Source organism: Lissotriton vulgaris, chromosome 10 (assembly GCF_964263255.1).
Source record: "Lissotriton vulgaris chromosome 10, aLisVul1.2, whole genome shotgun sequence".
NCBI lineage: Eukaryota > Metazoa > Chordata > Amphibia > Caudata > Salamandridae > Lissotriton > Lissotriton vulgaris.
Window position 1 is genome coordinate 424,837,334 of NC_141698.1, and position 26,590 is coordinate 424,863,923.

Genomic DNA, 26,590 nt, shown 5'->3' on the forward strand with positions numbered 1-26,590 from the left:
CCAGAGTCCTGCTCGGAACCTGTGGCAAACAAGGGCGAAGGAGGCTGTGGATCACTTGGGATGGACAGCTGGCCAACAGGCATCTTGCGACGTTGGTGCAGTGGGTTGACGGTGGATGAGCCAGACCCGGAGGAAGAAATCGGCACCAAAGGCAAAGAAGCAAAAGAAGATGCAATCTTCGTCGACTAAGTCGTCGATGGAGCAGACGACTATGATGGCATAGGCGTCGACGGAGTCGTAGCTGAACGATCCGCAGTCGAAGGGGCCGCCGTCGAAGGGGCCATCGTCAACGGTGCCGCCGTCGATGAAGTCGTCGTCGATGAAGCCGCCGTCGACTGAGCACTCGTCGACGGGGCCGACGACGAAGAAGATTTCTTAACAACTCTTGTCAATGAAGATTTTGCTGACGACGAGAGAGTTTTCTTCTTCGAGGACGACGAAGCAATAGGTTTAGATCTCTTCTGAGAACTGTTCCTCAAATGTAGGCTTTTTGGCCAATGCCTAGCAGATTTTGATGCAGAGCACTATCCATCATGAGATGGTCCATTTTTGAATCGACTTTCCTTTTGTGGCACCAACATACCCCACAAAGTTGATCATCCACCCAGAACTTGTGTGGTCAAGGTAGAACAACACTATTTTTTGATCCTGCTGATGGAGTCTCTCCTCTTCTTTAAAGGGGTGAGGCGGAGCATAAAAGGTAGGCAAAGTGATGGACTGGCCTACATGAATGGGAGTTGCCACCTTCGGCAATTAAGATGCTCTAGTGCAAAGGGCCAATTTATCAGTGTAGATGGTGCAGTAGGAAGGCTGTGATGGCAGTGCCAGTAGCTCACCGACTCTCCAGGCAGATATCGCTACTAGGAAGGCCATTTTTATGGTAAGGAGCCTGAGTGGGCAGCTCAAAAGGAGCACACATCAAAAATGTGAGAATTAGGTTGAAGTCACAATTCGACACAATGAAAGGAGCTGGGGGAAACATATGTTGAAGACCTTTACAAAACCTATTTACGATTGGGTATTTGAAAAGTGATGGCTGATCTGGCAACTGCAGAAATACCAATATGGCAGACACAAAACCTTTCAATGTGCCCAAAGCAGAGCCCTGTTGGGCTAGGGTAAGAATAAACAAAAGAACCTGGGAAAAGGGTGTAATTAAGGAGGTCAATTTGTTTGTATGTAGATCACACCAAGAACTTGCGCCAATGACAGGAGTATACTGTGTTGGTGGAAGGACGCCTTCCTGCCTGCCAAGATAACATTTCAAACTTTGGGCGGCAGGTCGAAAGCTGTCAATTGTCGTCGCTCAATCCACGCATCGTTTGGGTGTTGCGACCAAAGAATTTCCCGAAGAGGGAGTCTGATCTGCGGACCTGTTCTCATGCTCAAAAGCTCGGATACCAGATTCTCCATACTCAATCCAGCACCACAAGAATGTCTTTGGGCACATTCGCTCCTGATTTTCTTGAGGACTTTGGACTGTAGTGATATTGGTGGAAAGGTTGTGCAGGAGGCCTAAGCCCAACTAGAAACTAAAAACATCTCCGAGCGTGAGCAGCCTTGGAAACTTCAGTGCCCAATTCTGCTGACATTGCACGTTCTTGACAGAGCTGAACAAATCCAACCAAGGTTCTCCCCGTTCTTGGGGGGTGTGGCCTGACCAGCAACCGTAATGGCCGCTTGGAGCTGAAGCTCTGTGGAAGCCCCGCGCACGATACCCCAAATGCGGTGATAATCCACATCAACGCCCACAGAATGCAGCGTTTTGGAAACCGGAGCACCTAGTACAGCCAAAGAGCTTACTGCCGCTCCTCCGAACCGCCGCTGTGCAGAGTAATCGTCTGGGAAAACTTTACAGGTCCCGGAAAGCAAAATGGCGCCCGGGGCATGAGAGCTCCACTCCTTCAGCGCTACAGCGAGGGTGCAGCGCCCACGAGCGCCGTGTCTCTGGAGGCCGCTGTGATATACAAGTAGGGGGATATTCCTCCTCCCCTTGCCACCGCGGATGATCAGCAAGCAGGCACCTACCATTGCGGCTCGGGGCACGGGAGCCAAAACTTCACGGAGAACAGGAGTGCAATGGTGGCGCTCTGAGAAAGTGCAGTGAGTACAGCGTAAAAAGCAGTCTCCCTTACCAGCACAGCGTAAACATAGAGGTTAGCTGTGCCGTGCTGCTGGAACCAAAGAAGTACATTGATAGGAAGCAGCAGACTGTCAGATGCACGGTAGGACTGGGCCCCCCCTCGATCCAAGTAAGAATGCCACAGCGCAATGGGAGGCTGTTGTTGTGGCAAAGTGCCAGTGGCCTCACTCAAAAGACGAGCCACTACACCAGAAGCGGAACAGTGACCAGCGTGCGTGGGGGGATACAAAGGAGGAAAGACTGCGTCTGCAGGGAATGATGGGCAAGGACCCTAAATAGCAGAAACTACAATTTGAAGCGCCAAAGTCCCAGGAGGTCCAGCAAGCAAAAGAGGAAAGGCGAAACTGCCACAGTCATGACAGGAGGGGAAGGGGAGCGGCCGGGTCGCACTCTTGCGCGACTACTCCGACCACATCATAAGCAGAGTTATATTACCAAATTGTGGGAACGACCGCTAGTGGGCAAACATTACTGCAATATTACATGGACCTATACACTGCAAGAGCAACTAATAACCTAGATGAGATCAAGGAGTATTTAGGAGAGATAGCCATGGTCTGGCTTCCTGACGCCCACAGACACTTTTTTAAGCAAACCTTTCTCTGCTGAAGAGATAGAACAAGCCTCTGAGGATATGGACGACTCCAAGGCCCCTGGCTTCGATGATTTTTCTGGCGCCTTCTTCAAGGTCTATAAGAGCCTATTGGCCCCTCACCTCCTAGAGGTATATGCAGAAGCCTTAGAAGAAGGAATTCTTCCTCCTTCGTTTAGAGAGGTGGTCCTTATCCTGTTACCGAAACCTGACAAAGATCCCGAAAAGTGCAGTTCATACCGACCGCTTTCACTCCTTAATTTTGATTATAAAATATTAGCAAAGATGCTGGCGACTAGACCGTCCCTTCCTATGGAGTAGATCATAGCACCAGCACAAACTGGATTGATAAGGCATAGGTCTACAGCATTAAACTTGAGGACCTTATTTTCAGTAGTTAATAAAATAAACCCCGCTCCTCCTGCAGTGGCAGCTTTTTTAGATGCTGAGAAGGCGTGGCCCTTCCTACATGCTGTACTGGATAAGATGGGCGTCAAGAAGGTCTTTGCAGCCTTGATTAGTCTATTGTATACTGCACCATCAGCCTGTATACGATTTAACTGCACGATAACTGAGGCTTCTCCACAACCAGAGGCACCAGGAAGGGATGCCCACTATCCCGGTTACTGTTCATAATTACAATGGACCTGCTCATGCTCTATTTCCAGAAGGACCACATGCACAGAGGTCTTTAGTTTAAACATGGTCCTATGTTAGTGACTCTGTATGCGGATGACGTGGTGCAGTATGTTAGAACACCAGCGGTCAACCTACAGCCGCTATTAGTGGAAATTGTGCATTTGGAGCCCTATCGTGCCTCCACAGCAATTGGGGCAAATATGAAGTGTTCTCCCTGACAGATGTGCAGGACCGATTGTGCAGAGAATTCCCCCTTCACAGGTGTAAAACTTAGACAAAATATCTTGGAATCCACTTGCATAGAGACAAAGAACAAGTCTTGCGTCTCAACTATGGCTCAGTGATGGACCAATTACAAACACAGGTAGAGCGATGGGTTAAATTGCCGTATATCAATGGCTGGGCGGATAGCTATTATCAAAATGGTGGTACTACCCCGACTGCTCTACCTCTTCTCCAATATACCCATCCCACTCACAAACGCTTTGTTTAAACAGGTCCGCGCACTCTTAATAAAATTGGTTGGGGGGGAAGCAGCCTAGAGTGACCTGGGACACGCTTATGGCTTACGAATGAGAATGGGGGATTTTGTGTACCAGATATGTAATTGTACTACATTGTGGAGCAGTGTGGATATGCTTGGCACTGGTACCACCTGGACACGCGAATACCCTATGCCAAACCGGAGAGGGACCTAGCTGATCCCACCCAACTGAACACACTCCTACCTGTAGGGATATCACGCTACCTGCAGGACATTCAAACGTTATCTACTACCTGCTGGGCATGGCAAAAACAACTCAGGAGGATGAGGGGGGGTGACATTATACTCTCCCGCACTGCCAATACTCGCCAACCTATGGATACCTCCGACACTGGATGCCTTGACTAAGCGCACTCTGGACCAACTTCGGATAAATACCATAGGGGACTTGTTCCCTAATGGTCACATATTCTCCAGATCGGAAGACCCCTGCTTCTCATCAGCCACATTCCAGGACCAAAGGGGAGTTGTTCCCTAATGGGCACATATTCTCCCTGTCGGAAGACCCCTGCTTTTCATCAGCCACATTCATGGACCAGTTTTTACTGACCCGTATACAGAGCATACTTAGGGAAATCATACCAACTTACCCTATTGAGCTTCAAGAGTTCATACCACTCACATTAGTAATTACAGACAATAGTGGGGAGCACATTACGTCCCCACTGTAAAAGGCGTGCCTGGACCATCCTCCCCAAGCTCTTATACTTGTTCCAGGCCCTTCCTATAGACCTTGACGCAGAATTCTTTCGGCGGGTGCGGTCAATGATGCTGCCCTTCATTTGGCAAGGGGGCCGCGCGCGCTTCTCTTTCACCGTCCTACGCAAACCGAGGAAGGAGGGAGGTGTGGGACTGCCAGACATGCATATGTATTATAAAGCGGCGCAACTCCGCATGCTGGTCGAGTGGTCACAACAAGAATCAGAAAAACACTGGCTGCATATGGATAGAAGCGTGGCTGGGAGGACAATTTGGGATTTGGTCCAACCAATGAATGTTCACCTCAGCACCCCCACTAGCACCGTCCTGAAGGTCTGGGACTCTGTTTCTAAAGATGATAGATGGACCACCTTTCCCTCCCCCTTCACGCCCATACATTTCAATCCTGCCTTCCCCCAGGCATCCCTTGAGGGGCCCTTCAAGGTTTGGAAGGACGGAGGGTGTCTGGCTCTCACACACCTGTTCCACAATTATGACCCGCTCACCTTTGAGAAATGCAAGAGGGACTACGGGGTACTGGAGACAGAGCGATACCATCACGCTCAACTACTACACTGGGCGCTCTTGCCCCAGGTGCGGGAGGCTGCCACCTGACCCCTCACGCCATTCGAGGCCTTTCTGACCAAGACTGCATCCATGAGAGGGGCAATCACTTTCATCTATGGGTACCTCCTCACCACTGCTACTTCCCCTAGGCCCAGGTATATGCATATGGGGGAAGGGATCCTCCAACACAACATCTCTGAAGCAGATTGGTCTCACCTATGGTCCGATATTACCAAGTTTAATCATTCGGTGGAGCTTAGGGAGGCACATATGAAAACCATGATGGATTGGTACTTACACCCCGCCAAATTGAAGCTGATTTTCCCGGGTACCTCCGATAGGTGTTGGAGGGGATGTGGGTTCTTAGGGGACTTCCAACATATCTGGTGGGACTGCCCCATTATCCGCCCATTCTGGGAGGAGTTTCTGGCCCAGATTAAGGATATCCTGGGATACCCTATCCCTACCTCGATGGCTGCCACCCTGTTGGGCCTCTGTGATCCTGATCTCGAAGACCAGAGCAGATAAGAGGATTTTGTTGCTCAGCATTGGTGCAGCCAAAATTACTTTAGCGGCAGCCTGGAAGAAGAGGGAGGCTCCGGCCATCTCTCTCTGGCACTCGAGGTTGTGGAGGTTGCTTAGTATGGAGAGGATGGCTGATATATTTTTAGACGACTTTAAAAACTTTGAATTTCGCTGGGGCCCGCTGGTAGCATTCCTCTCCAAAGGCCTGCCATCCGCAGTCTGCCCACCTAGCACCAGCAGGCTACACCTGTTTCAGGTCTGAATCCCTGTCGCTACACATCTGGTTCATTGTCTACGCTATTTGCTACCACCACTGGGGAGGGGGGAGGGAGGGGGGGTGATTAAATGTGTTTTCTTTGGTTTGTTATAGCATCCCGCCTAGTGCTCCATCACATTATGGCGTACAGAGCCCTATGCCCTAAGCAGGGTCTCCTAGCACTATTACGAGCCGATCGTGCCAATCTAATGGGGGATTAACTGCGGTTTCGAGTTGGTGGACTCCAGTGCACCTGTGACTCTTCAGGGCCCTCCACCCTAGGGGCCTACTAGCTACTATCCCATATGCTGGCAGAGTGGCACCACCCTGGACGTTAGGCCGACTACAAAGACTTGAGCGCGGCGGCCCATCCCAACTCTGTTGTGTCGCCCTTGGGCGCTTGTTTGGCTAACCCCTGCGTGGGCTGAAATGCGGGATTGCCGCATGTTTCTTTCTTCTGGTTTTTCTTTCTCTTCTACTAAATGATCAATAAAAAATACTTTTGACAAAAGGCGAGCCTGACATTAACGCCGCAGCATGACACTAAAGTCAGAGACTCGCATATTGAAGTTGATTCCTAGAAGGCGAGCAGATGCGTGAGGATCATTTACGGGGAGACGGGAACAAATTGGAGAAAAGAACAGTTTACTTGGACTGTCTAATGAATGATTCACCCAGCTTCATGATATAGAAGAATAACAATCAAAATAACAAAAAGAGGTTAAAACCTGGTGATAATTTGGATATATTTAAGAAGATATACATTCGATCTTAAGGAACTAAGGAACAATATACTCTTCGCCCTGAAGAAGTCATTGTAGGACAAAACGGGTTGGCTACTGATACGATCTGTTTTTATTGGAGAAAAACTTGATGAAATAAATAAAGAATACACTACAAACAACAATTCCACTGAAGATTCATCATTTGCACTGAACAAGATGTGTCTATAACTGAAATGTTTATTGTTACATAGAGTGTAATTACTGTGAAGAGTGCACTGACTAACGAATATTTGTTTCTAAGAATAAGACATGGTTGTCTTAGGAGGTTTAGGGGTTCTGAATCTCTAGTCCGCTGCACCTAAAGTTTGAGACAAAGAAATCACTAAAGGATAGGTGCAACTGTGTGTAGCCGCAAACCCCATGTTCTTGTGTGATGCAAACTAAAGTCAGAGACGCTTGGACAGCTGATATAGGACAACCAATCACTGACAAGATATGGAAAAGATGCTGCATGCAAACTAAACTTTTTTAGTGTAATCACAGACACAAATTATTCATTTTAGGATACTAAGACAGGCTTACGTAACACCACAGCAGATGGCCCGGATAAATAGCGCTAAATTTGCACGATGCCCCAAATGCAACACAAATGCGGCCATTTTTATACATGACATGAACGTGTAACCCAATAGCTACCTACTAGCAATACATTTATTACAGTACATCCGATGACTGGGCTGCAACTGACCCCTTCCCCACTGTTAGCATTACTGGGATATGTGGACATGTTTCCCAAAAGTAACCACAGATTTGTAGTAGTGGCAATGCTCCTAGCGAAACGCGAAATTGTCTGTCTGTCTGGGGCACCAGACAGAAGCCCACAGTTATAGGATGGATCAAGAGTATGTCATATTGCGATACCACAAGTAAACTATACGCTGAATACAACCACCGACATCATGCCCAAAGGACATATGGCAGCCTCCAAGGGAATATCTTCGACAACAGGAAGAATGTGACACACAACCTAGTCAGGGTGGGCAGGCAGCAGAGCAGGGTTCACAAGAAAAGGAGTGACAACTCTAGGAAGTGGGCTGTGTCAAACAGGCTGAGTTGGGACTCGCGACTCGATGTAATGGGCAAAGGAGGTAAATAGGGGATGACAAAGTTAACGTGCATATGTTATATACTGTAACTGCAAAGTGATGATTGTCGAATGAGTCAAACAAAGTGCCGATTGTGGATTTGAGGGAAAAATGCAACTGTATTTCAATGTCCTTTTTTTTGCATACTGTTTGACAAAAACGATAAGGAAAATGCTACTTACCAGTATGCATCTGTTCTTGACATGTAGCGCTGCAGAGTTGTCGCCACCTATTGTTGGGCCCGGTTGTTTGCAGTTTGTTGTTGTCCTGAAAAGTTCTTTGGAAGTCACGAGATAGGTGACTCCTCCTTAGGACCACATTGGGCATGGGCATGGGCATGGGCTCCATCCTCAGATTGTTTACGCCATTAGGCAAATGATGGAGCTTTGCAAGAAAAGAAGGATGTCCATGTAATTTGTATCTAATTAAGATAATACTGGAACAGACAAGGGTAGCCGGGGAGGCGGGTGGGCGTGTACAACTCTGCAGCTCTACATGCCAAGAACAGATGCATACTGGTAAGTAGCATTTTCCGTTTGAGGCATATGAGCTGCAGATTGTACATTATGCATAGATTATATAGCAGTACCCACTACTGTTAGCGGCGACCACCCCTATCTGTTGCAGTAGTTTGGAATAATGTTTTGACAACAGCCTGGCCCACATTAGCTTGTTGTTTTGTTTGCACATCTACACAATAGTGTTTTGTGAATGTGTGCGGTGTAGCCCATGTAGCTGCTCTGTAGATGTCATTTAGGGGAATGTTCCCTAAAAATGCCATTGAAGCCCCTATATTTCTGGTAGAGTGGGCTTTAGGAGGAACAGATAGCGTATGTTTAGCTTTGTGGTAGCAAATCTGTATGCATTTGACAATCCATCTAGCTATCCCAGATTTTAAAATGGGATTGCCCTTGTGTGGTGGTGAGAAAGACACAAAAAGTTGTTTTGTCTTTCTATGTAGTATAGCAACGCTCTTTTGACATTTAAAGTATGAAGAGCTCTTTCTGCTACTGACTGCGGTTGCAAGAAGAAAACGGGCAGTTCCACAGATTGATTGAGATGGAATGGAGAAATGACTTTAGGCAGGAATTTTGGATTGGTACGTAGAACAGCCTTATTTTGATGCATTTGCAAAAAGGGTTCTTGAATGGTTAGTGCTTGTAGTTCACTAACTCTGCGCAGGGAAGTAATAGCTACTAGGAACGCAACCTTTCAGGTTAAAAATTGTAATTCACATTTGTGTAGGGGTTCGAACGGAGGCCCCATTAGCCGAGTGAGAACGACGTTTAAATTCATACAGGTGAAGGTGGTACTCTGTGAGGAATTATTCTTTTAAGGTATTCCATAAAAGCTTTAATGGCAGGCTCTCTGAACAGGGATATATGTTATCTGTTTTGCAGATATGCTGCTATTGAAGCAAGATGTAGCCTAATAGAGGTATAGGCTAAGTTACATCTTTGAAGATGTAGTAAGTAACCTATGATGTGTTGAATAGTCACATCTAAGGGATTAATCTAGTTGTTGTGACAATATATCACAAATCGTTTCCACTTGGCTGCGTAACATGCCCTAGTGGTAGGACGTCTAGCTTCTTTAATAACGTTCATGCAATCTGGAGGAAGGTTTAGATACCCAAATTCTAGGACTTCAGGAGCCAGATCGCCAAGTTGAGCTGAGTTGGGTCTGGGTGTCTGATTTCTCCATGGTTCTGTGTTAAGAGGTGTGGAGACAGACGTAATTTTTGGTGTGGTACTACAGACAGTTGTAGCAGTGTGGTGTACCACGGTTGTCTTGCCCACGTTGGAGCAACTAGGATAAGGGTCAGAGAATGCTGCTGTAGTTTGAGCACTACCAGTGGCATGAGTGGTAGAGGTGGAAAAGCGTACACAAATGTGTTTGACCAATTCATTCATATCGCATTGCCTTTGGACAGTGGGTGCGGATATCTGGCGACGAAGTTTGGGCATTTTGCGTTTTCGCAGGTGGCAAAGAGGTCTATTTGGGGTTGTCCCCACATCTGAAAGAATGGCTGAAGAACTTGCATATGAAGTTCCCACTTGTGGGTCTGTTGAGTTTGGCGACTTAACAGATCTGCTATAGTATTTTGTACTCCTGGGACATGTTGGGCTAGAAGGAATATGTTCTGAGGTATAGCCCACCTCCGTATGTCCTGTGCTAGTTGAGATAGTTGCAGGGAGTGCGTGCCTCCTTGTTTCTGTATGTAATACATTGCTGTCATGTTGTCTGTGCGGACTAACACATCTTTGTTTGCCACTTGCTTCTGAAAAGCTTTTAGTGCTAGGAATACTGCTAGTAACTCCAGATGATTGATGTGGAGTAATTTTGGTTGCGGTGTCCACCTGCCTTGCATGGTGTGTTGCAGCAGGTGAGCTCCCCAGCCGGAGAGCGATGCGTCCGCAGTTAAGATTATCTGGCGAACTGACTCTAGGAACGGTCGTCCCTTGGAAAGGTTTTTGGTGTTCCACCACTCCAGAGAGCGAAGAGTCCGACCGTTTACCATCACTAGGTCTGTTAAGTGACCTTGAGCCTGGTTCTATTGACGTGATAAGCACACTTGTAGCAGGCGCACTTGAAGTCTTGCATGGGGTACTATAAAGATGCAAGAGACCATCATTCCTATGAGTTGCATGAACACTTGTGCTGGAAGGGAGTGTTGTAGCTGAAACTTTGTTAGGAGATTTTGCATACTGGCTATCCTTGCTGGGGTGGGATAAGCTAGCGCTGTTGAGGTGTTTATTGTGGCACCTGGGTACTGTTGTACTTTGGATGGCTGTAGATGAGACTTGGTGTGGTTTATTGTGAACCCCAATTCGTGGAGCAGCTGGATGGTGGCATGAGTGTGTTTTACGCATTGATTGTGTAAGCTGGCTTTTATGAGCCAGTCGTCGAGGTACGGGAAGACATGGATTTGCTGTCTTCGTAGATGCGCTGCCACCACTGCCAAGCATTTGGTGTACACCCTTGGTGCTGTTGTGACTCCGAATGGGAGTAATTTGAATTGGTAGTGCTGACCGTCTATTACAAACCTGAGATACTTCCTGTGAGCTTTGTGAATGGGAATGTGGAAGTATGTTTCCTTGAGGTCTAGAGTAGCCAGGAAGTCGTCTTGTGACAAGAGAGGAAGGACTTGCTGGAGTGTGACCATGTGAAAATGGTCTGACTGTATGTATATGTTTAGCGGTCTGAGGTCTAAAATAGGCCTTAGAGAGCCGTCCTTCTTTGGGATTAGAAAATATAGAGAGTAAACCCCCTTGTTTTGCTGGTGCAGAGGAACTAGTTCTATTGCACTTTTTTCTAGCAGTGATACTACTTCTCTACTAACGGTTTTTAGCGACCATAAACTACTCTCTTCCTCTTTGAATATAAATCCTCCCAAATCTGACCAATGGTCTCTAAATGGTGACCTGGTAAGTTTTGGAGTGAAATCAGGAAGATGTTATTGGAACACAAAAGCAGAACAAGATCTGGAGAGAGTTCTTGACGCTGCAATTGATGATCTTGCTATGTGGCATGGTCTCGCAATTGCGTGTTTCCAAGATTTTATGAAACTAGTGATATCGGTAGCTAAAAAACCAATTAAGAAAAGGTGCTTTGCAATACCTCCTTGTCCCCTACGTTTACTTAATACAGAAATAAATAAGCTAGTAAGGGAACAATATCTGTGTAAAACTGCAGAAATATCACACAGAGTAACTTTATTAAAAAGAAGGAGGAAAAGGCAACAAGCGAAATTACGGAAAGAAGGGGAGGATATTATTTGGATAAAACTAAGAGGCAGCCTTCAAAGGAGAAATGAGACAGTTTTGGTCCCTCATAGGTGAGGGGTGTGGATCAAGAATCAGACCGCTTCCTATCCCCATCGAAGAACAATCATGGGTGGATTATGTCACATCTCTCTATGCAAATAATGGAGTAGGGGTCTCCCCTATAGGTTTTAAAGAGAGCAATCAACCTTTGGCCCCCTTATCTGAAAAGGACATTGAAATAGCTATAAAGGAAATGCGCTCATCCGGGGCAATGGGGCCGGATGAACTTCCCATCTCTGTTCTAAAGCAAAATGGCATGAAATGGAGTAAATTGTTATGCCCTGTGTTTAACACCTGTTTCACTAGCGGAAAGATCCTCCCTTCGTGGAAAGGGAGTATCTTAGTGCCCCTTTTTAAAAAGGGAGACCGACTATCTCCCCAAAACTATCGCCAAATTGCCCTCTTGATGCAAGTGGCAAAGTGTTTGCAAGTTGTCTCTTGAAACAAATTAATGATTGGGTGGACCAAGCAAATGTACTTCCCCTAGAACAGACGGGATTCCGAAAGAACCACGGTACCTTGGATAACTTAACCGCTCTCCAAGTAATAACTGATAAATATATCAGGGTCTGAGGAGGGGGGGGTCTATGCAGCCTTTATCGATTTCTCCATGGCCTTCGACAAAGTTGATCGTCCCTTGCTGTGGAAGAAACTACTCACTTTGGGTATGCCAGCTAGGATGTTAAATCTAATTCAGGAACTCCACTCTGATACCTGGTGTAGAGTATTGCTGGGTGGAGAGAGAGGACTATCCCAAGCAATTCCCACAGCTAATGGTCTAAAACAGGGTTGTTTATTGGCTCCTTTGTTGTTTTCTCTTTATGTTTGTGACTTACCCCAGTTTTTATCCCTAAGCAAAGGAATTGCTCCCACTTTAGGGGACAAACCGGTCATATGCCTAATGTATGCAGACGATATCCTTCTCTTGGACCTTACTCCAAAAGGACTAAATAATCGTCTGCATGCATTACATCGTTTCGCTGAGTCCCATCATTTGAAAATTAACATGTCCAGAAGTAAGGTAATGTGTATTACAGGGAAAAGAAAATCGAAATCCGGAAACTTTAGTTGGTTTTTGAGTAACGAGAAACTTGAAATTGTAAAATCTTATGTTTTCCTGGGGAAAATAGTATGTAGCAACTTAAGTACCAAGCCACACATAGACAATAACATTAGGAAAGCCAAGACCCAGGGAAATGGACTGAGTGCCCTTTATAAGGCTACTGGAAGAAGACATTTTGTACATCTGTTGGAGGCCTTTCGAGCAAAAATTCCAGCTTCCCTGCTCTATGGCATCGAGCTAATTGATTTGAGTCAATGGGGTTTCCTAGATACTATCGAGGGTAGTTTATTGCGACATTTATTGTCGGTCAATAATGCCTGTAGAGTGGAATCCCTCAGGCTTGAATTGGGCATTCAAAGTACCTGGGTACAGGCCCTGGCAGGAGTTATACGTTGGGTTTTCAACCTAGCCAAGGGCAAATCAGCTACTTTAAGATCTCTGATTAAAAAGGAATTACTGGGTCCCATGAATGAATATTCCTTACTTCTAAAGAATTTTAGAAGGGCTGTCACTTTTTTAGAATTGGAGGAATCCACTCTTTTCTCATTAACGCCATATCAGCTAAAGCTGTCATTAAAACGGGCAACTTGGGAGTTAAGTTTTAGGAGGGATAGAGATATCCTTATTGCAAAGAAAGGTGTCACTGAGGTTGTCAACTCTTACTCATTTAAACATATACAACCTTATGCATCCTGGACCCTTCCTCACGGCTTACGCCGTTTTTAGTTCCTCCTGAGATATGATCTTCTCCCTCTAAACAAATTACAAGCCAGATGGCAGGGTGGTTCAGACAAATGTAATTTATGCAGCAATGACAATTCAATTCAGGATATTGCGCACATCCTTTTTATATGCCCCGCTCTAATGGCCCACCGTCGTAAGTGGGTAAGACCAATTTGTTTATAGTTAAGCATTTCCTCTGCTAAATCTTTACGTGATGCCACTTTCAACCCTCCCAATGAAATGTTCTGTTTCAGAATGTTTAACTTTTTAAAATGTTTTCTAGAATTATATTAATAGAAGTGATTCTTATATTTTGGTTTTTCTATAAATGGAAGGTACTTTGTGGATTTTATGCTTTTGGAATTTCTGTTGCTAAATATGTTTTTATATGTGGATCTCAATCGAGTTCCAAATCATATTCAAATAAATTGAAGATACTACTTCTTGCTTGAACAGTGACAGATGTTCTTGTGACATTGGACGCTGTTTGGGTGGTATGTTTGGGGGGTAAATGTTAATTCTAGACAGTAACCGGAGTGAATAATTTGTTGCACCCACCTTTCTGATGTGATGTTGATCCATGCAAGCAGGAATTGTTGGAGTCTTTCCCCCACAGGAGCGGAATGTTGGGGGGGAAGGGGAGGAAAGTCTTTGGGTAGGGGTGGAGGCAGAGCGGGAGGTGTTGTTCTTGCCTCTGCCTTTGTTGTTGATACCCCTGTAACCCCCTCTCTGGTAGCCCTTGGTGAATATGGATTGGCCAGGGGTTTTGTAGGAAGAGGAGGGACTTTCTGAGGAGTAGCCTCTTGTGTTGCCTCTGTACGATGAGCGACGAAAAGAACGTCTGGGAGCTTGCTGCTGCAAGGCTCCCATAGATTTTGCAGTGTCAGTGTCTTTCTTCCAAAGACACGTCAACATTTGGGCCAAATAAGTGTGTTTCATCAAATGGCTGATTAAGTATGGAGTTTTGCACTTCCTCTGGTTTAAAACCGGAAATACGTAGCCAGGCATGTCTTCGTAGTAAGGTGCTGGTATTGATTGCCCTTGAGGCAGTATCTGCAGCGTCTAGGGCACAACAGATGGAAGTATTAGTGATATTTTTACCTTCCTGTATAAGTTCATTAGCCCTGTTTTTGTATTTGTCTGGTAGGTGCTGCATTAGGGACTCTAGTTCGTCATAATGTGCCCTGTCGTATCTTGCCAGCAAGGCTTGGGTGCTGGCAATGCGCCAGATGTTAGCTGCTTGTGCCGCAGGTCTTTTGCCAGAGGCGACAAGGAGTTTAGATATTTTTGTCTGGTGGTGAGGCTTCCCCTGTTGTTTGGGAATTAGCACGTTTACGTGCATTGGATATCAGTAAAGAACCTAATTGTGCCGGGCCTTTAATATAAACTGGGTCTGCAGGAGCAGCTTTATATTTTTTCTCAATGCGGGGATTGAGGACCCTAGCTCTAACGTGGTCTTTAACAACCTCTGATGCGTGCTTGATGACGCCCTTAAGCATTGGTAAGATGGCCGTAGATCTTTGTGTGTTGTCAAAAGTGTCTAATAGGAAGTCTTCCTCCACTGCATCAGTGTGTAAGTCCACCCCATGATATTGTGCAGCCCTCTGGACTAGCAGGTTAAAACCTATGGTGTCCTCTGGTGGGGAAGGTCTGGAAGGATAGACATCATCCTGTGGGACATAAGGCACATCAGGGGTGTTGTAATCAACCCATGGATAAGGTGACTGAGGGGGACTATTAGCCTATGGTGGGTAATGTGCACCCCCAACTTCATAATCAGAATCTGTGTGTACATCATCGTCTGGATTAGGAGATGATGTAGGTGAATGCTGTGTTGGAGGAGGTGTATGAGTAGGAATAGTATGGGGAGGAGAAGGGACCCTTAATGGAGAGGTTGCAATGTCTCTCTTCTTTGCAGGGGGAGGAGGTGCTGGCGCCTCAAGTGGTCTCTTCTTGGAGCTGAGAGTCAATTGTCCAGTTTTGGGATCCTTTACAAGAGTTTTTTGTTGTGGATCTGGTGTAAAAAGCTCTTGTGAGCAAGGTAGGTCCTTTGGCGTCGACATTTTCGCCTCCATAGGTTTTTTAGGCACCAAGTCGGCAGGTGGCTTAGGAGTGTGCCCTTTCAAAGTGTCTTTTACAGGAACCTGTTTTTTCGATTTCGAGAGTTTTTTTGGCTCCGATGCATGGGAATCTGGAGATTTTTTACTCGGCTCCGAGTGCGGTTTCGGTGTCGATGAACCGCTGCCAGTCTTCGGCGCTGTGTGCTTGGGTGTCGAAGCAACAGTCGACGTGGAAGAGGAAGATGGCTTTTTCTTCGGTGCCGGTACTGGGTCGGCACCGGAAGTAGGCTGGCTCGAGCCCGAGCCGCCTGAAGGCTTTGTGGTCTTCTTTGCAGGGTCCGAAGGCGGGGTGCTAGAAGCAGTCTCTCGGTGTGCACCCAAACCCGAAGGTGAGGGTGTGACCGAAGCCTTTTTTAATGATGTCGAGGAAGGGGTGGGGTCGACGGCCTTACTTACGACCCGTTGAGCTGGAGTGACTTCCTCGATGTTGGAGTCTTCGGCATCTGATGATCTAATACTCTCTTCGGCGTGCTGGTGTTCTGGCACGATGACGCCCTCTTCGAAGAGGTCGTCTGGAATCGGAGCTGACGAGCGAGCCATAGGTCTTCGAGCTCGTCGGTCCCGGATCGTTTTCTTGGAGCGGAATGAGGCACACGCCGAACAGTCTTTGGCCTCGTGCTCCGGTGAAAGGCACAGGTTGCACACCTCATGTAGGTCAGTGTGGGGAAACTTTGACCCACATTGAGGACACTTCTTGAATGGCGTCCTTTCAATGAGCCAGAAAGTGAGGCCTAGGTAGGCCCGAAGGCCTTCGTCGCCGACCCGAATAGAAGACTTCGAAGTTGGTAGAAAATCGAGTCGTAGATAGCGATCCAGACAATACCATCGAACTGGGTGAGGATTGCGCGCCAAAGGAAATTTGCTGCCAAACCGGAGCGCAGGAAACACATCCGAGCTCAATGGCGTAAAAAAACAACCTGGGGATGGAGCCGATGCCCATGCGCAATGTGGTCCTAAGGAGGAGTCACCTATCTTGTGACTTCCAAAGAACTTTTAAGGACAACAACAAACTGCAAACATCCGGGCCCAACACTAGGTGGCGATCTATGCATAGTGTACAATCTGCAGCTCATATGCCTCGAACATAAAGTTAAAAAATAAATAAATAGGTCTCCCCGTTCTTGTAAGAGACCCTACTCACCTCCGGATAGAGACACAAGCTTTGACTGCTTAGTTCTTCCACCATTGCATTCAGAGAGTCCGCCAGGTGCTGAACAACCAAGGATATGCCCTGAAATTCCAGCCATATCCAGAGGTGCAGAGCCTCTTGACAAAGGGTCCACCACCTCAACCTGCACTGTTTTTTGCAATACCACATGGCTGTGGTGTTGTCGTGAACTACTGTACCAGCCTTCCCTGAATGAAGGAAGAAAGGACTTCAATGCCAGCCGGATCGCTCAGAGCTCTAACAGGTTGATGTGGAGTTCAGATTCCATCAGAGAGCAGACTCCTCTGATCTCCACCTCACCCATATTGTTGCAGCAGCCCAGACGAACAAGTTACTTACCTTCGGTAACGATATATCTGTAAGAAACATTAGTTAGTGTTAGATTCCTTACCTTAGAATATCCCCAGGCGTCAGTCTGGATCCGGAAACTTTTGCGTAGCAGTACCCCTGCGCGTCGGTAGGCGTCGTCTGCAGGCGTCCCCTGCGGCTCCGCGTCCGTCGTCGGCGTCGTGCGCCGTGATGACGTCGCTGGAGTACATAGACGCCGCCTCCGCGCGCTGACGTCAGTTCTTTGCACACAGCATTTCCGCGCCAGGAGACGCAGAGCCATGAGAGAACCAACACTGGTGCCATGTACAAACTAGGGCCCTGAAAGGGATGACCTTAACCCTAGGTATCAGTTCGCAGAACGGGGAGGATGGGTGGGTTCGGTAAGGAATCTAACACTAACTAATGTTTCTTACAGATATATCGTTACCGAAGGTAAGTAACTTGTTCATCTGAAAGAAACACGTTAGTGTTAGATTCCTTACCTTAGAATACATACCCCAGCAATACCAACCCCGGTGGTGGGTCTGCGAACCAATACAAAACTACACCAGAAAGTCCTGGAGGACAGAACGGCCAAAGAAGCCATCCCTCCGGACTTGACTGTCCAGGCAGTAGTGCCTCGCAAAGGTGTGCAGCGAGGCCCACGTAGCCGCCTGGCAAATGTCCTGCAAGGGGACTCCCCGGCCCAGGGCAGTAGTAGCCGCCGTGGCCCGAGTGGAATGGGCCCTCAGCCCAACAGGAGGCTCCTTCCGAGCCAAAGAGTAGCACGCTTTGATGCAGAGGACGACCCATCGAGAGATGGTTCGTTTACAAACCGCCCGACCCTTCTTCGCACCCACGTAGCCAACAAACAGTTGGTCATCCACCCGGAACTGGCGTGTGCGATCCATGTAAAATGAAAGCGCACGTTTTGGGTCCAGACGATGGAGCCGCTCATCATCCTTTGAAGGATGCGGAGGCGGGAAGAAGGAAGGGAGGGTGATGGACTGCCCGATGTGAAAGGCCGAAACAACCTTGGGCAGGAAAGAAGGTCTAGTCCTCAGCACCACCTTGTCAGGATGAATGGACAGGAAGGGAGGTTGGACAGAAAGAGCCTGGAGCTCACTCACCCTCCTGGCAGAGGTGATGGCCACCAGGAAAGCCGTCTTTAAAGTCAGGAGACGGAGAGGGCAAGAATGAAGGGGCTCAAAGGGAGCACACATCAGGAAAGTTAGAACCAGGTTCAAATCCCACTGAGGCATCACAAACGGAACAGGTGGAAACATGTGAGTGATGCCTTTCAAGAATCGAGTTACAATCGGGGATTTGAACAAAGAAGGCTGATCAGGAAGCCTCAAAAAGGCTGAAAGGGCAGAAAGGTAGCCCTTGATAGTGCCCAGAGCAGAGCCCTGCTGGGCAAGAGAAAGAAGAAACAGAAGAACCTCCGAAAGAGGGGCAGAAAGAGGATCCACAGCCTTTGCTGTGCACCATGCCACAAATCTGTTCCACCGACAGGCGTATACCGACTTAGTGGAGGGACGCCTGGCTGCCAGAATAACATCACAGACTTCAGGAGGCAAGTCAAATGGCCTCAACTGCCGCCGCTCAATCTCCAAGCATGGAGGTGGAGACTGGACAGGTTCGGGTGGAGGACCGTCCCCTGCTGCTGCGACAGAAGGTCCTCCTGAAGGGGCAGGCGGATCGGGGGACCGACTGACATGCTGAGTAGCTCGGGATACCAGTACCTTCGAGCCCAGTCCGGAGCCACAAGGATAACTTGGGCCCGGTCGCGCCTGATCTTCTTCAGCACTCTGGGCAGAAGTGGTATAGGCGGAAAGGCGTATAACAGACCGCAACTCCACTCGCGCCGAAAGGCGTCGCCGTGCGAGTGCCGTCTTGGAAACTCCAACGCGCAGAACTGATGACATTGCGCGTTCTCTTCTGTGGCGAATAGATCTAACCAAGGCTCTCCCCATTGCAGAAAGATGCCTTGCGCCACGTCCGAGTTCAGACGCCATTCGTGATCCATCGAGCACCGACGGCTGAGTTCGTCCGCCCTGGCGTTCAGAGAACCTGCCAGGTGTTGAACCGTCAGAGTCACGCCCTGACGTTCCAGCCATTGCCAGAGGCGCAGAGCCTCCTGGCAAAGGGTCCACGACCCCACTCCGCCCTGTTTGTTGCAGTACCACATGGCGGTGGTGTTGTCGGTGAACACCTGCACTACACTCCCGTTGACAAAGGGGAGGAATGCCTTCAGTGCCAGACGAATCGCCCGCAGCTCCAACAGATTGATATGGAGCCGGGACTCCGCCGGAGACCAGATGCCTCTGATCTCTGCCTCTCCCAAGTGGCCACCCCAGCCCTGGAGGGACGCGTCCGTCACGACAACGTGCTCCGGTTGGGGAAGGGAGAGGGACTTGCCCCTGACCCAATCGCGGTCCGTAAGCCACCACTGCAGTTGTCTCGCAGTGCCCTCCGAGATCAAGACGTGGTCGGACAAGTTGCCCTGATGCTGGGCCCACTGAAACTTCAGGTCCCACTGCAGAGCCCGCATCCGCCACCTGGCGTGATGCACCAGAAGGATGCAGGAAGCCATCAGTCCCAGCAGCCGCAGCGTCAACCTGACCGAGACTCGGGATAGCGGCTGAAAGATGGGAATCAAAGCCTGAATATCCCGAACCCGCCGTTCCGGAGGATAAACCCGAAACTGCGCCGAGTCCAGAACCGCTCCGATGAAAAGGAGCTTTTGAGAGGGACACAGGTGTGATTTCGGCACGTTGATGGAGAACCCCAGGTCGTGCAAGAGGTCTGCCGTCATCTGAAGGTGGTGGACGACTGTCTGGGGCGAGCCCGCCTTCAACAACCAGTCGTCTAGGTAGGGGAAGACTGAAACCCCTAACCTGCGCAGATGGGCTGCGACCACCGCCATCACCTTTGTGAACACCCGTGGGGCGCTGGTAAGGCCGAAGGGGAGCACGATAAACTGAAAGTGCTCCTGGCCTACCGTGAACCGCAGGTAACGCCGGTGGGCCGGCAGGACGGGGATGTGAAAATAGGCGTCCTGCAAGTCCAACGCTACCATCCAGTCTTGCGGGTCTAGAGCAGCCAAGACCTGAGCTAACGTCAACATCTTGAACTTCTCCTTCCGGAGGAAGCCGTTGACGTTCCTTAGATCCAAGATAGGACGTAGGCCCCCCTTGTCCTTCTTGGGCACCAGAAAGTAGTGGGAATAACAACCACGCCCTACTTCTGGCCCAGGAACGCGCTCGATGGCCCCCTTGGCCAAGAGGGCCATAACTTCCTCCTGCAGAAGTGTCAAGTGGTCCCCCGACACACGGTGGTTCTGCGGTGGCATGGCTGGAGGAGAGGTCTCGAAGGGGAGGGAGTAGCCCCTTCGGACAATTTGCAGCACCCACCTGTCCGAAGTGATCGTGCGCCAGTGAGCGTGGTGATGGCGAACCCTGCCACCCACTGGCGTCACATGGGGCCGAAAGCACGGACTAGGAGGATTTTGGGGTAGATGCTGCGGGGGAAGGTGTGGCCTGACCCCGCCGTTGTCCCCGACCGCCACCACGGCGGTTTCCACGGCCGCCACCGCGTTGGAAGGATTGTTGCGGCGCGTGGCTGGCAGCACGTGTGGGGGCGCCCCTTCCCTGGCCACGAAAGGGACGAAACGAACCCGGTTGCTGACGCTGGGTCGAGAGACCCAAGGACTTGGCCGTGACCCTGGAGTCCTTGAAGCGTTCCAGCGCGTGGTCCGCTTTGTCACCGAACAGGTGACAGCCATCAAACGGCATGTCCATCAGGGTATTCTGGACATCAGCCGAAAAATTGGCGGATCTCAGCCAGGCGTGACGACGAATCGCCACCGTCGTAGACATAGCTCTGCCCAGCGAGTCGGTCGTATCAAGACCACACCGAATTGAATATTTCGCTGCATCTCGGCCCTCAGCCACAGCCTGACCGAGCTTTGCCCGCACCTCCATGGGGCATTCTGGCAGCAGCTCCGCGACCGTATCCCACACAGAGTGGGTGTAGCGGCCCAAGAGGCAGGCGGTGTTGCAAGACCGCAGGCCCAAACTAATGGACGAGAAGACCTTTTTGCCAAACTGGTCATACCTCTTGGATTCCCGGTCGGGCGGGGCCGACGGGAATGCGGACTGGGAGGTCGAGGCCTGGATCACCAGACTCTCAGGAGTGGGGTGGGTAGACAGGTACTTGGGGTCGTCCGGACAAGGACGGTGGCGCCTGGCCACGTTCCGATCAACAGGCGCACCTGAAGCGGGCCTGGACCACGTGCCCAACAGAACGTCAGACAAGGCTTCATTAAACGGCAGCAGAGGCTCCAGTGGGCATGACTGCGGTTTGAAGACCTCGGTGAGGATGTTAGGCCTCACGGCCGCGACGGGGAGCTCAAGGTTTAAGGCCTTGGCAGCCCTCATCAGCACCACAGAATAGGCAGCTCCCTCCACCGATGCCACGGAAGGAGGAGAGATCAAACCAGGGTTAGGGGAGTCGTCCAAACCACTGGCATCCCCCAAGTCACCTGTCCAGTCCGGGTCATACTGGCACTCGCGAGCCAGAGGGTCCTCGGACCCCTCCCAACCTTCACCGTACTCCTCATCCTCTCCGTATTCGGAGTCAATGATGAAGACCGGCTCCTCGGGGTTCATGGGCCCCATCGGCGCCGGGACCGGCGTCGAGCGACGCCCGTCCGGCGCCGCGTCCGGCGTCGGAGAAGGTAAGGGGACGGCGCCGCCCGGAGCCGGCGTCGGAACCCCACCGCCGGCCGGAACCGGCAGCGGAGAACCGGCGCCGCGCGGGGGCGGCGTCGGGGGTAACCCCGATGGCAACGGCGCCGGGGAGGCCGGAAGACCAGCCGGCGCCGATCCCGAAGGCCCCTGCGGCGCCGGGGTCGGAGCCGTCGGCGGCGCCGGGGCCGGAGCACCCGACGGCGCCGAGGCAGGGACACCCGAACCGCCAGGGCCCCCAGACGGTAGCACTGGGCCCGAAGGCGCCGTAGGCCCCGTCGGAGAAGCGAGCGCCCTCATGGCCATGAGGAACGCCTCGATCTCCTCAGGCGTCGCACCATGCCCAGGGACCGGAGGGTATGGGGCAGGCCGCGCCGGCGACTCTCGCGGAGCCGCGGGGTTGGGGTCACCCGAGCCCCCGGCCGCATCGCGCGAGCGTCGGGGGGAGTCGGGGGTACGATGACGACGCCCCGACTTCTTGTGCTTCTTACCTGACGAGGATGACGAGTGGCGTCGACTTCCGGAGCGCCCGGCGCGGCTCCGCGACCGCTCCCTCGAACGCTCTCTCGACCTCCGGCCGGACCGGGACCGCTCCCGGTCCCGACGTGGGGCCGACACCCGGAGCTCCAGTAGCTTGCGGGACCGCTCCCGCCTAGCCTTGTTGGTAAGGGCCCGGCAGTCGACGCAGGAGCCCACGTCGTGGTCGGGGCCCAGACACCGGAGGCAGAGGCGGTGATGGTCTGTGACCGACATCGTGCGCTCACAGCCATCGCAATTCTTAAATCCTGGCATCCTATCAGGCACAATAGAGAAAAAAGACAATCGAAAAACTTGGTCAAAGACCGGAGTACTGCTCTTCAGATCTGCGTCCACTGGCGCGGAAAAAAGAAGAACTGACGTCAGCGCGCGGAGGCGGCGTCTATGTACTCCAGCGACGTCATCACGGCGCACGACGCCGACGACGGACGCGGAGCCGCAGGGGACGCCTGCAGACGACGCCTACCGACGCGCAGGGGTACTGCTACGCAAAAGTTTCCGGATCCAGACTGACGCCTGGGGATATTCTAAGGTAAGGAATCTAACACTAACGTGTTTCTTTCAGATGTCACACTTCTATCATCATAGTCCGCTCTGCTTTGGGAAGGGAGAGTGGTCGGCCACTGACCCAATCACAGTTTGTTAGCCACCTCTGCAGGTCTTTAGCAGCTCACTCTGCGATCTGAACCAAGTCAGAGACATTCCCCTGATGCTGTGCCCACTGGAACTCATGGTACCACTGCAGAGTATTCATATGCAAACGGCATGTGTCACACGAAGGATGCAGGAAGCCATGAGGCCCAAAATCCAGGATAGAGGTTGAAACATTGTTATCATAGACTGAATATCCTGGTCTCGCTTCTCGGGAGGATAGACACAAAAATGCACTGTATCCAGAACAGCTTAGATGAAAGGGAGTGTCTGAGGAGTCAAGTGTGACTTCAGCACGTTGATAGTGAACCCCAGTGAGTCCAGAAGGTTTGCTGTAGTCTGAAGGTGGGAGACGACTGCCTGGGTTCAGTCTCCCTTCAACAGTCAATTGTAGAGGTAGGGAAGGACTGGAGTTCCTGACCTCTGCAGATGATCTGCAACCTCCGCCATTACTTTTGTTAACACTGAGGGGTGCTGGTAATTCCATAGGAGAGCAAAGCAAACTGAAAACGCTTTGGCCTACCTCGAACCAAAGGTAACGCCTGAGGGCAGGAAGGATGGGATGCGAAAATAAGCGTCCTGCAAGTGCAGCAATACTATCCGGTCGAGTGGGGTCAGGGCAAACAAACTTGCGCGAGGATGAGCATTTTGAATTTTTTCTTTTTCAGGAACAGATCGAGAAGGCTTAGGTCTAGAATAGGACAGAGAGTAGCAATCACGACCTACTTCTGATGCCAGCACTTTCTCTATAGTTCCCTTGGCCAGAAACCTAATACCTTCTGAAAGAGCAAGGAGAGGTAGTCCTCTGTCAGTTTGTTGTATGTAGGTGGCATGGATGTGTGTTGGGGTGCAGGGTGGTTACAAAGAGGAAGGAGTAGCCCCTTTGGACAAAATGCAAACTCCAACAGTTATTGATCTCCAGTGGTGCAGGTGATGGCGTATCCTGCCCCTGCTGGGTGCCCATGATGGTCAGAGGAAAGAGTAAAGGGGTTTGGAGGCTGTGACTGCAGAGGTGGGGTGGATTGACTCGTTCCCTGGCGGCCTGTTCCACGTGGTCAGTAGGAACAGCATACTAGGCCATGAAAAAGACTGTTGTTTGAAGGCCGGGGTGGATGGGTGTGTAAAGATGTGGTTGGAAGCCCCTTCCATGACCACAAAAGGGGGCAAAGGCGGATTAGGGTTGACAAAAGGCCATGGAAAGGCCCAAGGACCTCGCTGTAGCTCTTCTGTCCTTAACACCTTGGGTACTATGGGTTTTCCCGCTGGGTGCAGAAGATCCTTGATGCCCATTGTTCATGACAAAGCCAGCGCGTCATAAGCACAGCGCAGGTAATGCCCATGACGAGCTGGCTTTGTCATCAGCGCTGAAGGGGTTAAAGGGCCCTAGTGCTGAGGCTGCCTTCTCCCTGAGGAGCCATCAAAGAGCATATCCATGAACGAAGCTTGGACATCCCCTGAGAAGCCAGTGGTTCTCAGCCAGGCATGGTGTCTAAGGGCCACCGACTATGAATTTGCTCTGCCCAGCAAGGTGGTCATATCCAACTACATTGTGAACTTGGCTGCATCCCACCCATTAGCAACTGTTTGAGAGAGTATGGCTCGAGCTGCCTCTGAGAACATGGGCAACACTTGCGTAACTGATTTCCAGATGGTATGGGGGTATCACCACAAGATGCAGTGCCAGGCTGGAGAAAGTCATCCAGGCTTTTGGATTCCCTAAACTGTGGAGTGGTAGGGAATGCACCAGGGTTAACTTTGGAGGTGGAGGCCTGGACCATCAAACACTCCAGGGTGGTGTGCTGGTTGTGGAAACTGGGAACCCCTAGAGCAGGACAGTGGCAAAAGGCAATAGTCCTATGCACAGAAGCCCCTATGCAGGGCTTGGATGAGGCCCCGGGCTAGGACGTCAGTAAGAGATTTATTGAATGGGAATAGCTGTTCGTTGGGGGCAACTCCCGGCCGAAGCACCTCTGTCAAAATCTTTTCGGCTTCTTGCTCTCCTTGTGAGGGTGGACTTACCTGATTTCCCCAACTACTTCGACTGCAGCAATGAGCGGATTGGAGTGCCTCCGCACATGATCTCAGGACCTTCCTCTCAACCGAGATCTTGTGTGTTTCAGAGTCGAGGAGCTTGAGGGCGCACTCCCTCAAGGCCTTTGGTGAATGGCAAGTCAGTCGACAAAGGTTTTGGGGTTGCGCACTAAGCACAAAAGGTACACTAAATGAGGTCTGCCACAAACATTTTTCGATGACCGTTACCACACAGGGGTAGCTCTTCCAGGATTTACGCTGACTGTGTGGAAAGAAAAGAACGGACGTCAGCATGCTGGTGTGGCGCCTACATAGGCACCACACACGTCACTTCCAGCGTAGACAACGCCAACAAAGCCAAGTCAAACAGAACAACACCTACCAGTGCATAGGAGTACTGCTCTCTAAAAAGTTCTGGGTCCAGTCTGACGCCTGGGGATAACTATAGGTTAAGGAATCTGCATTTAGTGTTCTCTATCAGCTAGGTATTTGTGAAAATAACAAATTCTCCAAAAGACTTTTGTAGTCTCCTAACATGAAACCTGGTAAACTGCACTACACCAACCATATCGGGCTCAGGAATACAGGTGCTGAGGTCCTTCTCTTCTGTTACATAGCTCTGAAGCTATTCTGCAAAATGATGCAATAAGATGTCACTTCTCCCAAGAGAGAAAGATCATTTACATTTCAACTTCAGGCCATTTCTGCTATTGCTACTGCTGGGATTAATGGTAAATATATATGATGCATTTCCTAGCTCTGCTCTTTGTCCTTCAGCTAGGCTTCCCTCAGGTGACTGTTTAACTATGTCCAACAATTTTAAAATAGGGTCAAACCAGCTGCAATTAACTTGAGTTTGACACAGAGTTACTCAGTCTGTACACATTTACGGAATGCTCCTGGACTACTGCCACCTGCAAAATGAGGATGGCAAGGGGGAGGTTATGCACTCACCTGGAATGCTCATGATGGTGACAGCCAGGAAGGTGGCAGTGCCAGAGAGAATGTTGAAGATGGTAAGGCGGGTGTAGGCAGTGGCAGCAACAGAGAAGAAGAAGCTGAGCAGGTACATGAGGGGGATGACAGCCCAACCATACAGCAGGAAGATCAGCATGACATCCACCAGGTGGTTGTTTTGAGTGAATGCTTTGACATCAAATGCTAGAAAAATCACCTTGAAAGGAAAGACAAATAACAAGGAGCTGAACAGATAACACAACCTTCTCTTAAATCCTCTACTATATTAACTATAAAATGCTTCATTTAGGAAGCCCAGATAAGGATAGTCCCTCACTGTTCCATCTTCTGGGTGGAAGCACAACTCTAGGTTATCTATGGCAGCCTATGAGTATATTGATGAACATTTGGTTATGAAAATGAAGGCTCCTTCAGGACTGAAGAACTACACTTACCCAATCACTCTTCAGTCACAGGCAGTTTGTATTTAAATTTAACTCCTCTTCACTAAAGCCCATTTTAAATAAGTCTCATAATCGCCATTGACAAGTAATGAAAGTGACAGGGCTAGTAGCTCTCTGTACTGATCCACTAGAATGCTGTAAATTTCAGCATTAA

At 49.8% G+C, this 26,590-nt stretch overlaps 1 protein-coding gene across 2 annotated transcripts in view; it reads right to left on the reverse strand.

The window, feature by feature from the left end:
- The window catches only part of ABCA3 (ATP binding cassette subfamily A member 3), a 642,985-nt gene that overhangs the window by 98,659 nt on the left and 517,736 nt on the right, over positions 1 to 26,590 (reverse strand). For both annotated transcript variants that reach the window (XM_086941282.1, XM_086941283.1), the window contains exon 22: positions 25,970 to 26,189. In XM_086941282.1, the coding sequence (XP_086797408.1) occupies positions 25,970 to 26,189 (220 nt within the window). The remainder of the gene's footprint in view (positions 1 to 25,969; positions 26,190 to 26,590) is intronic.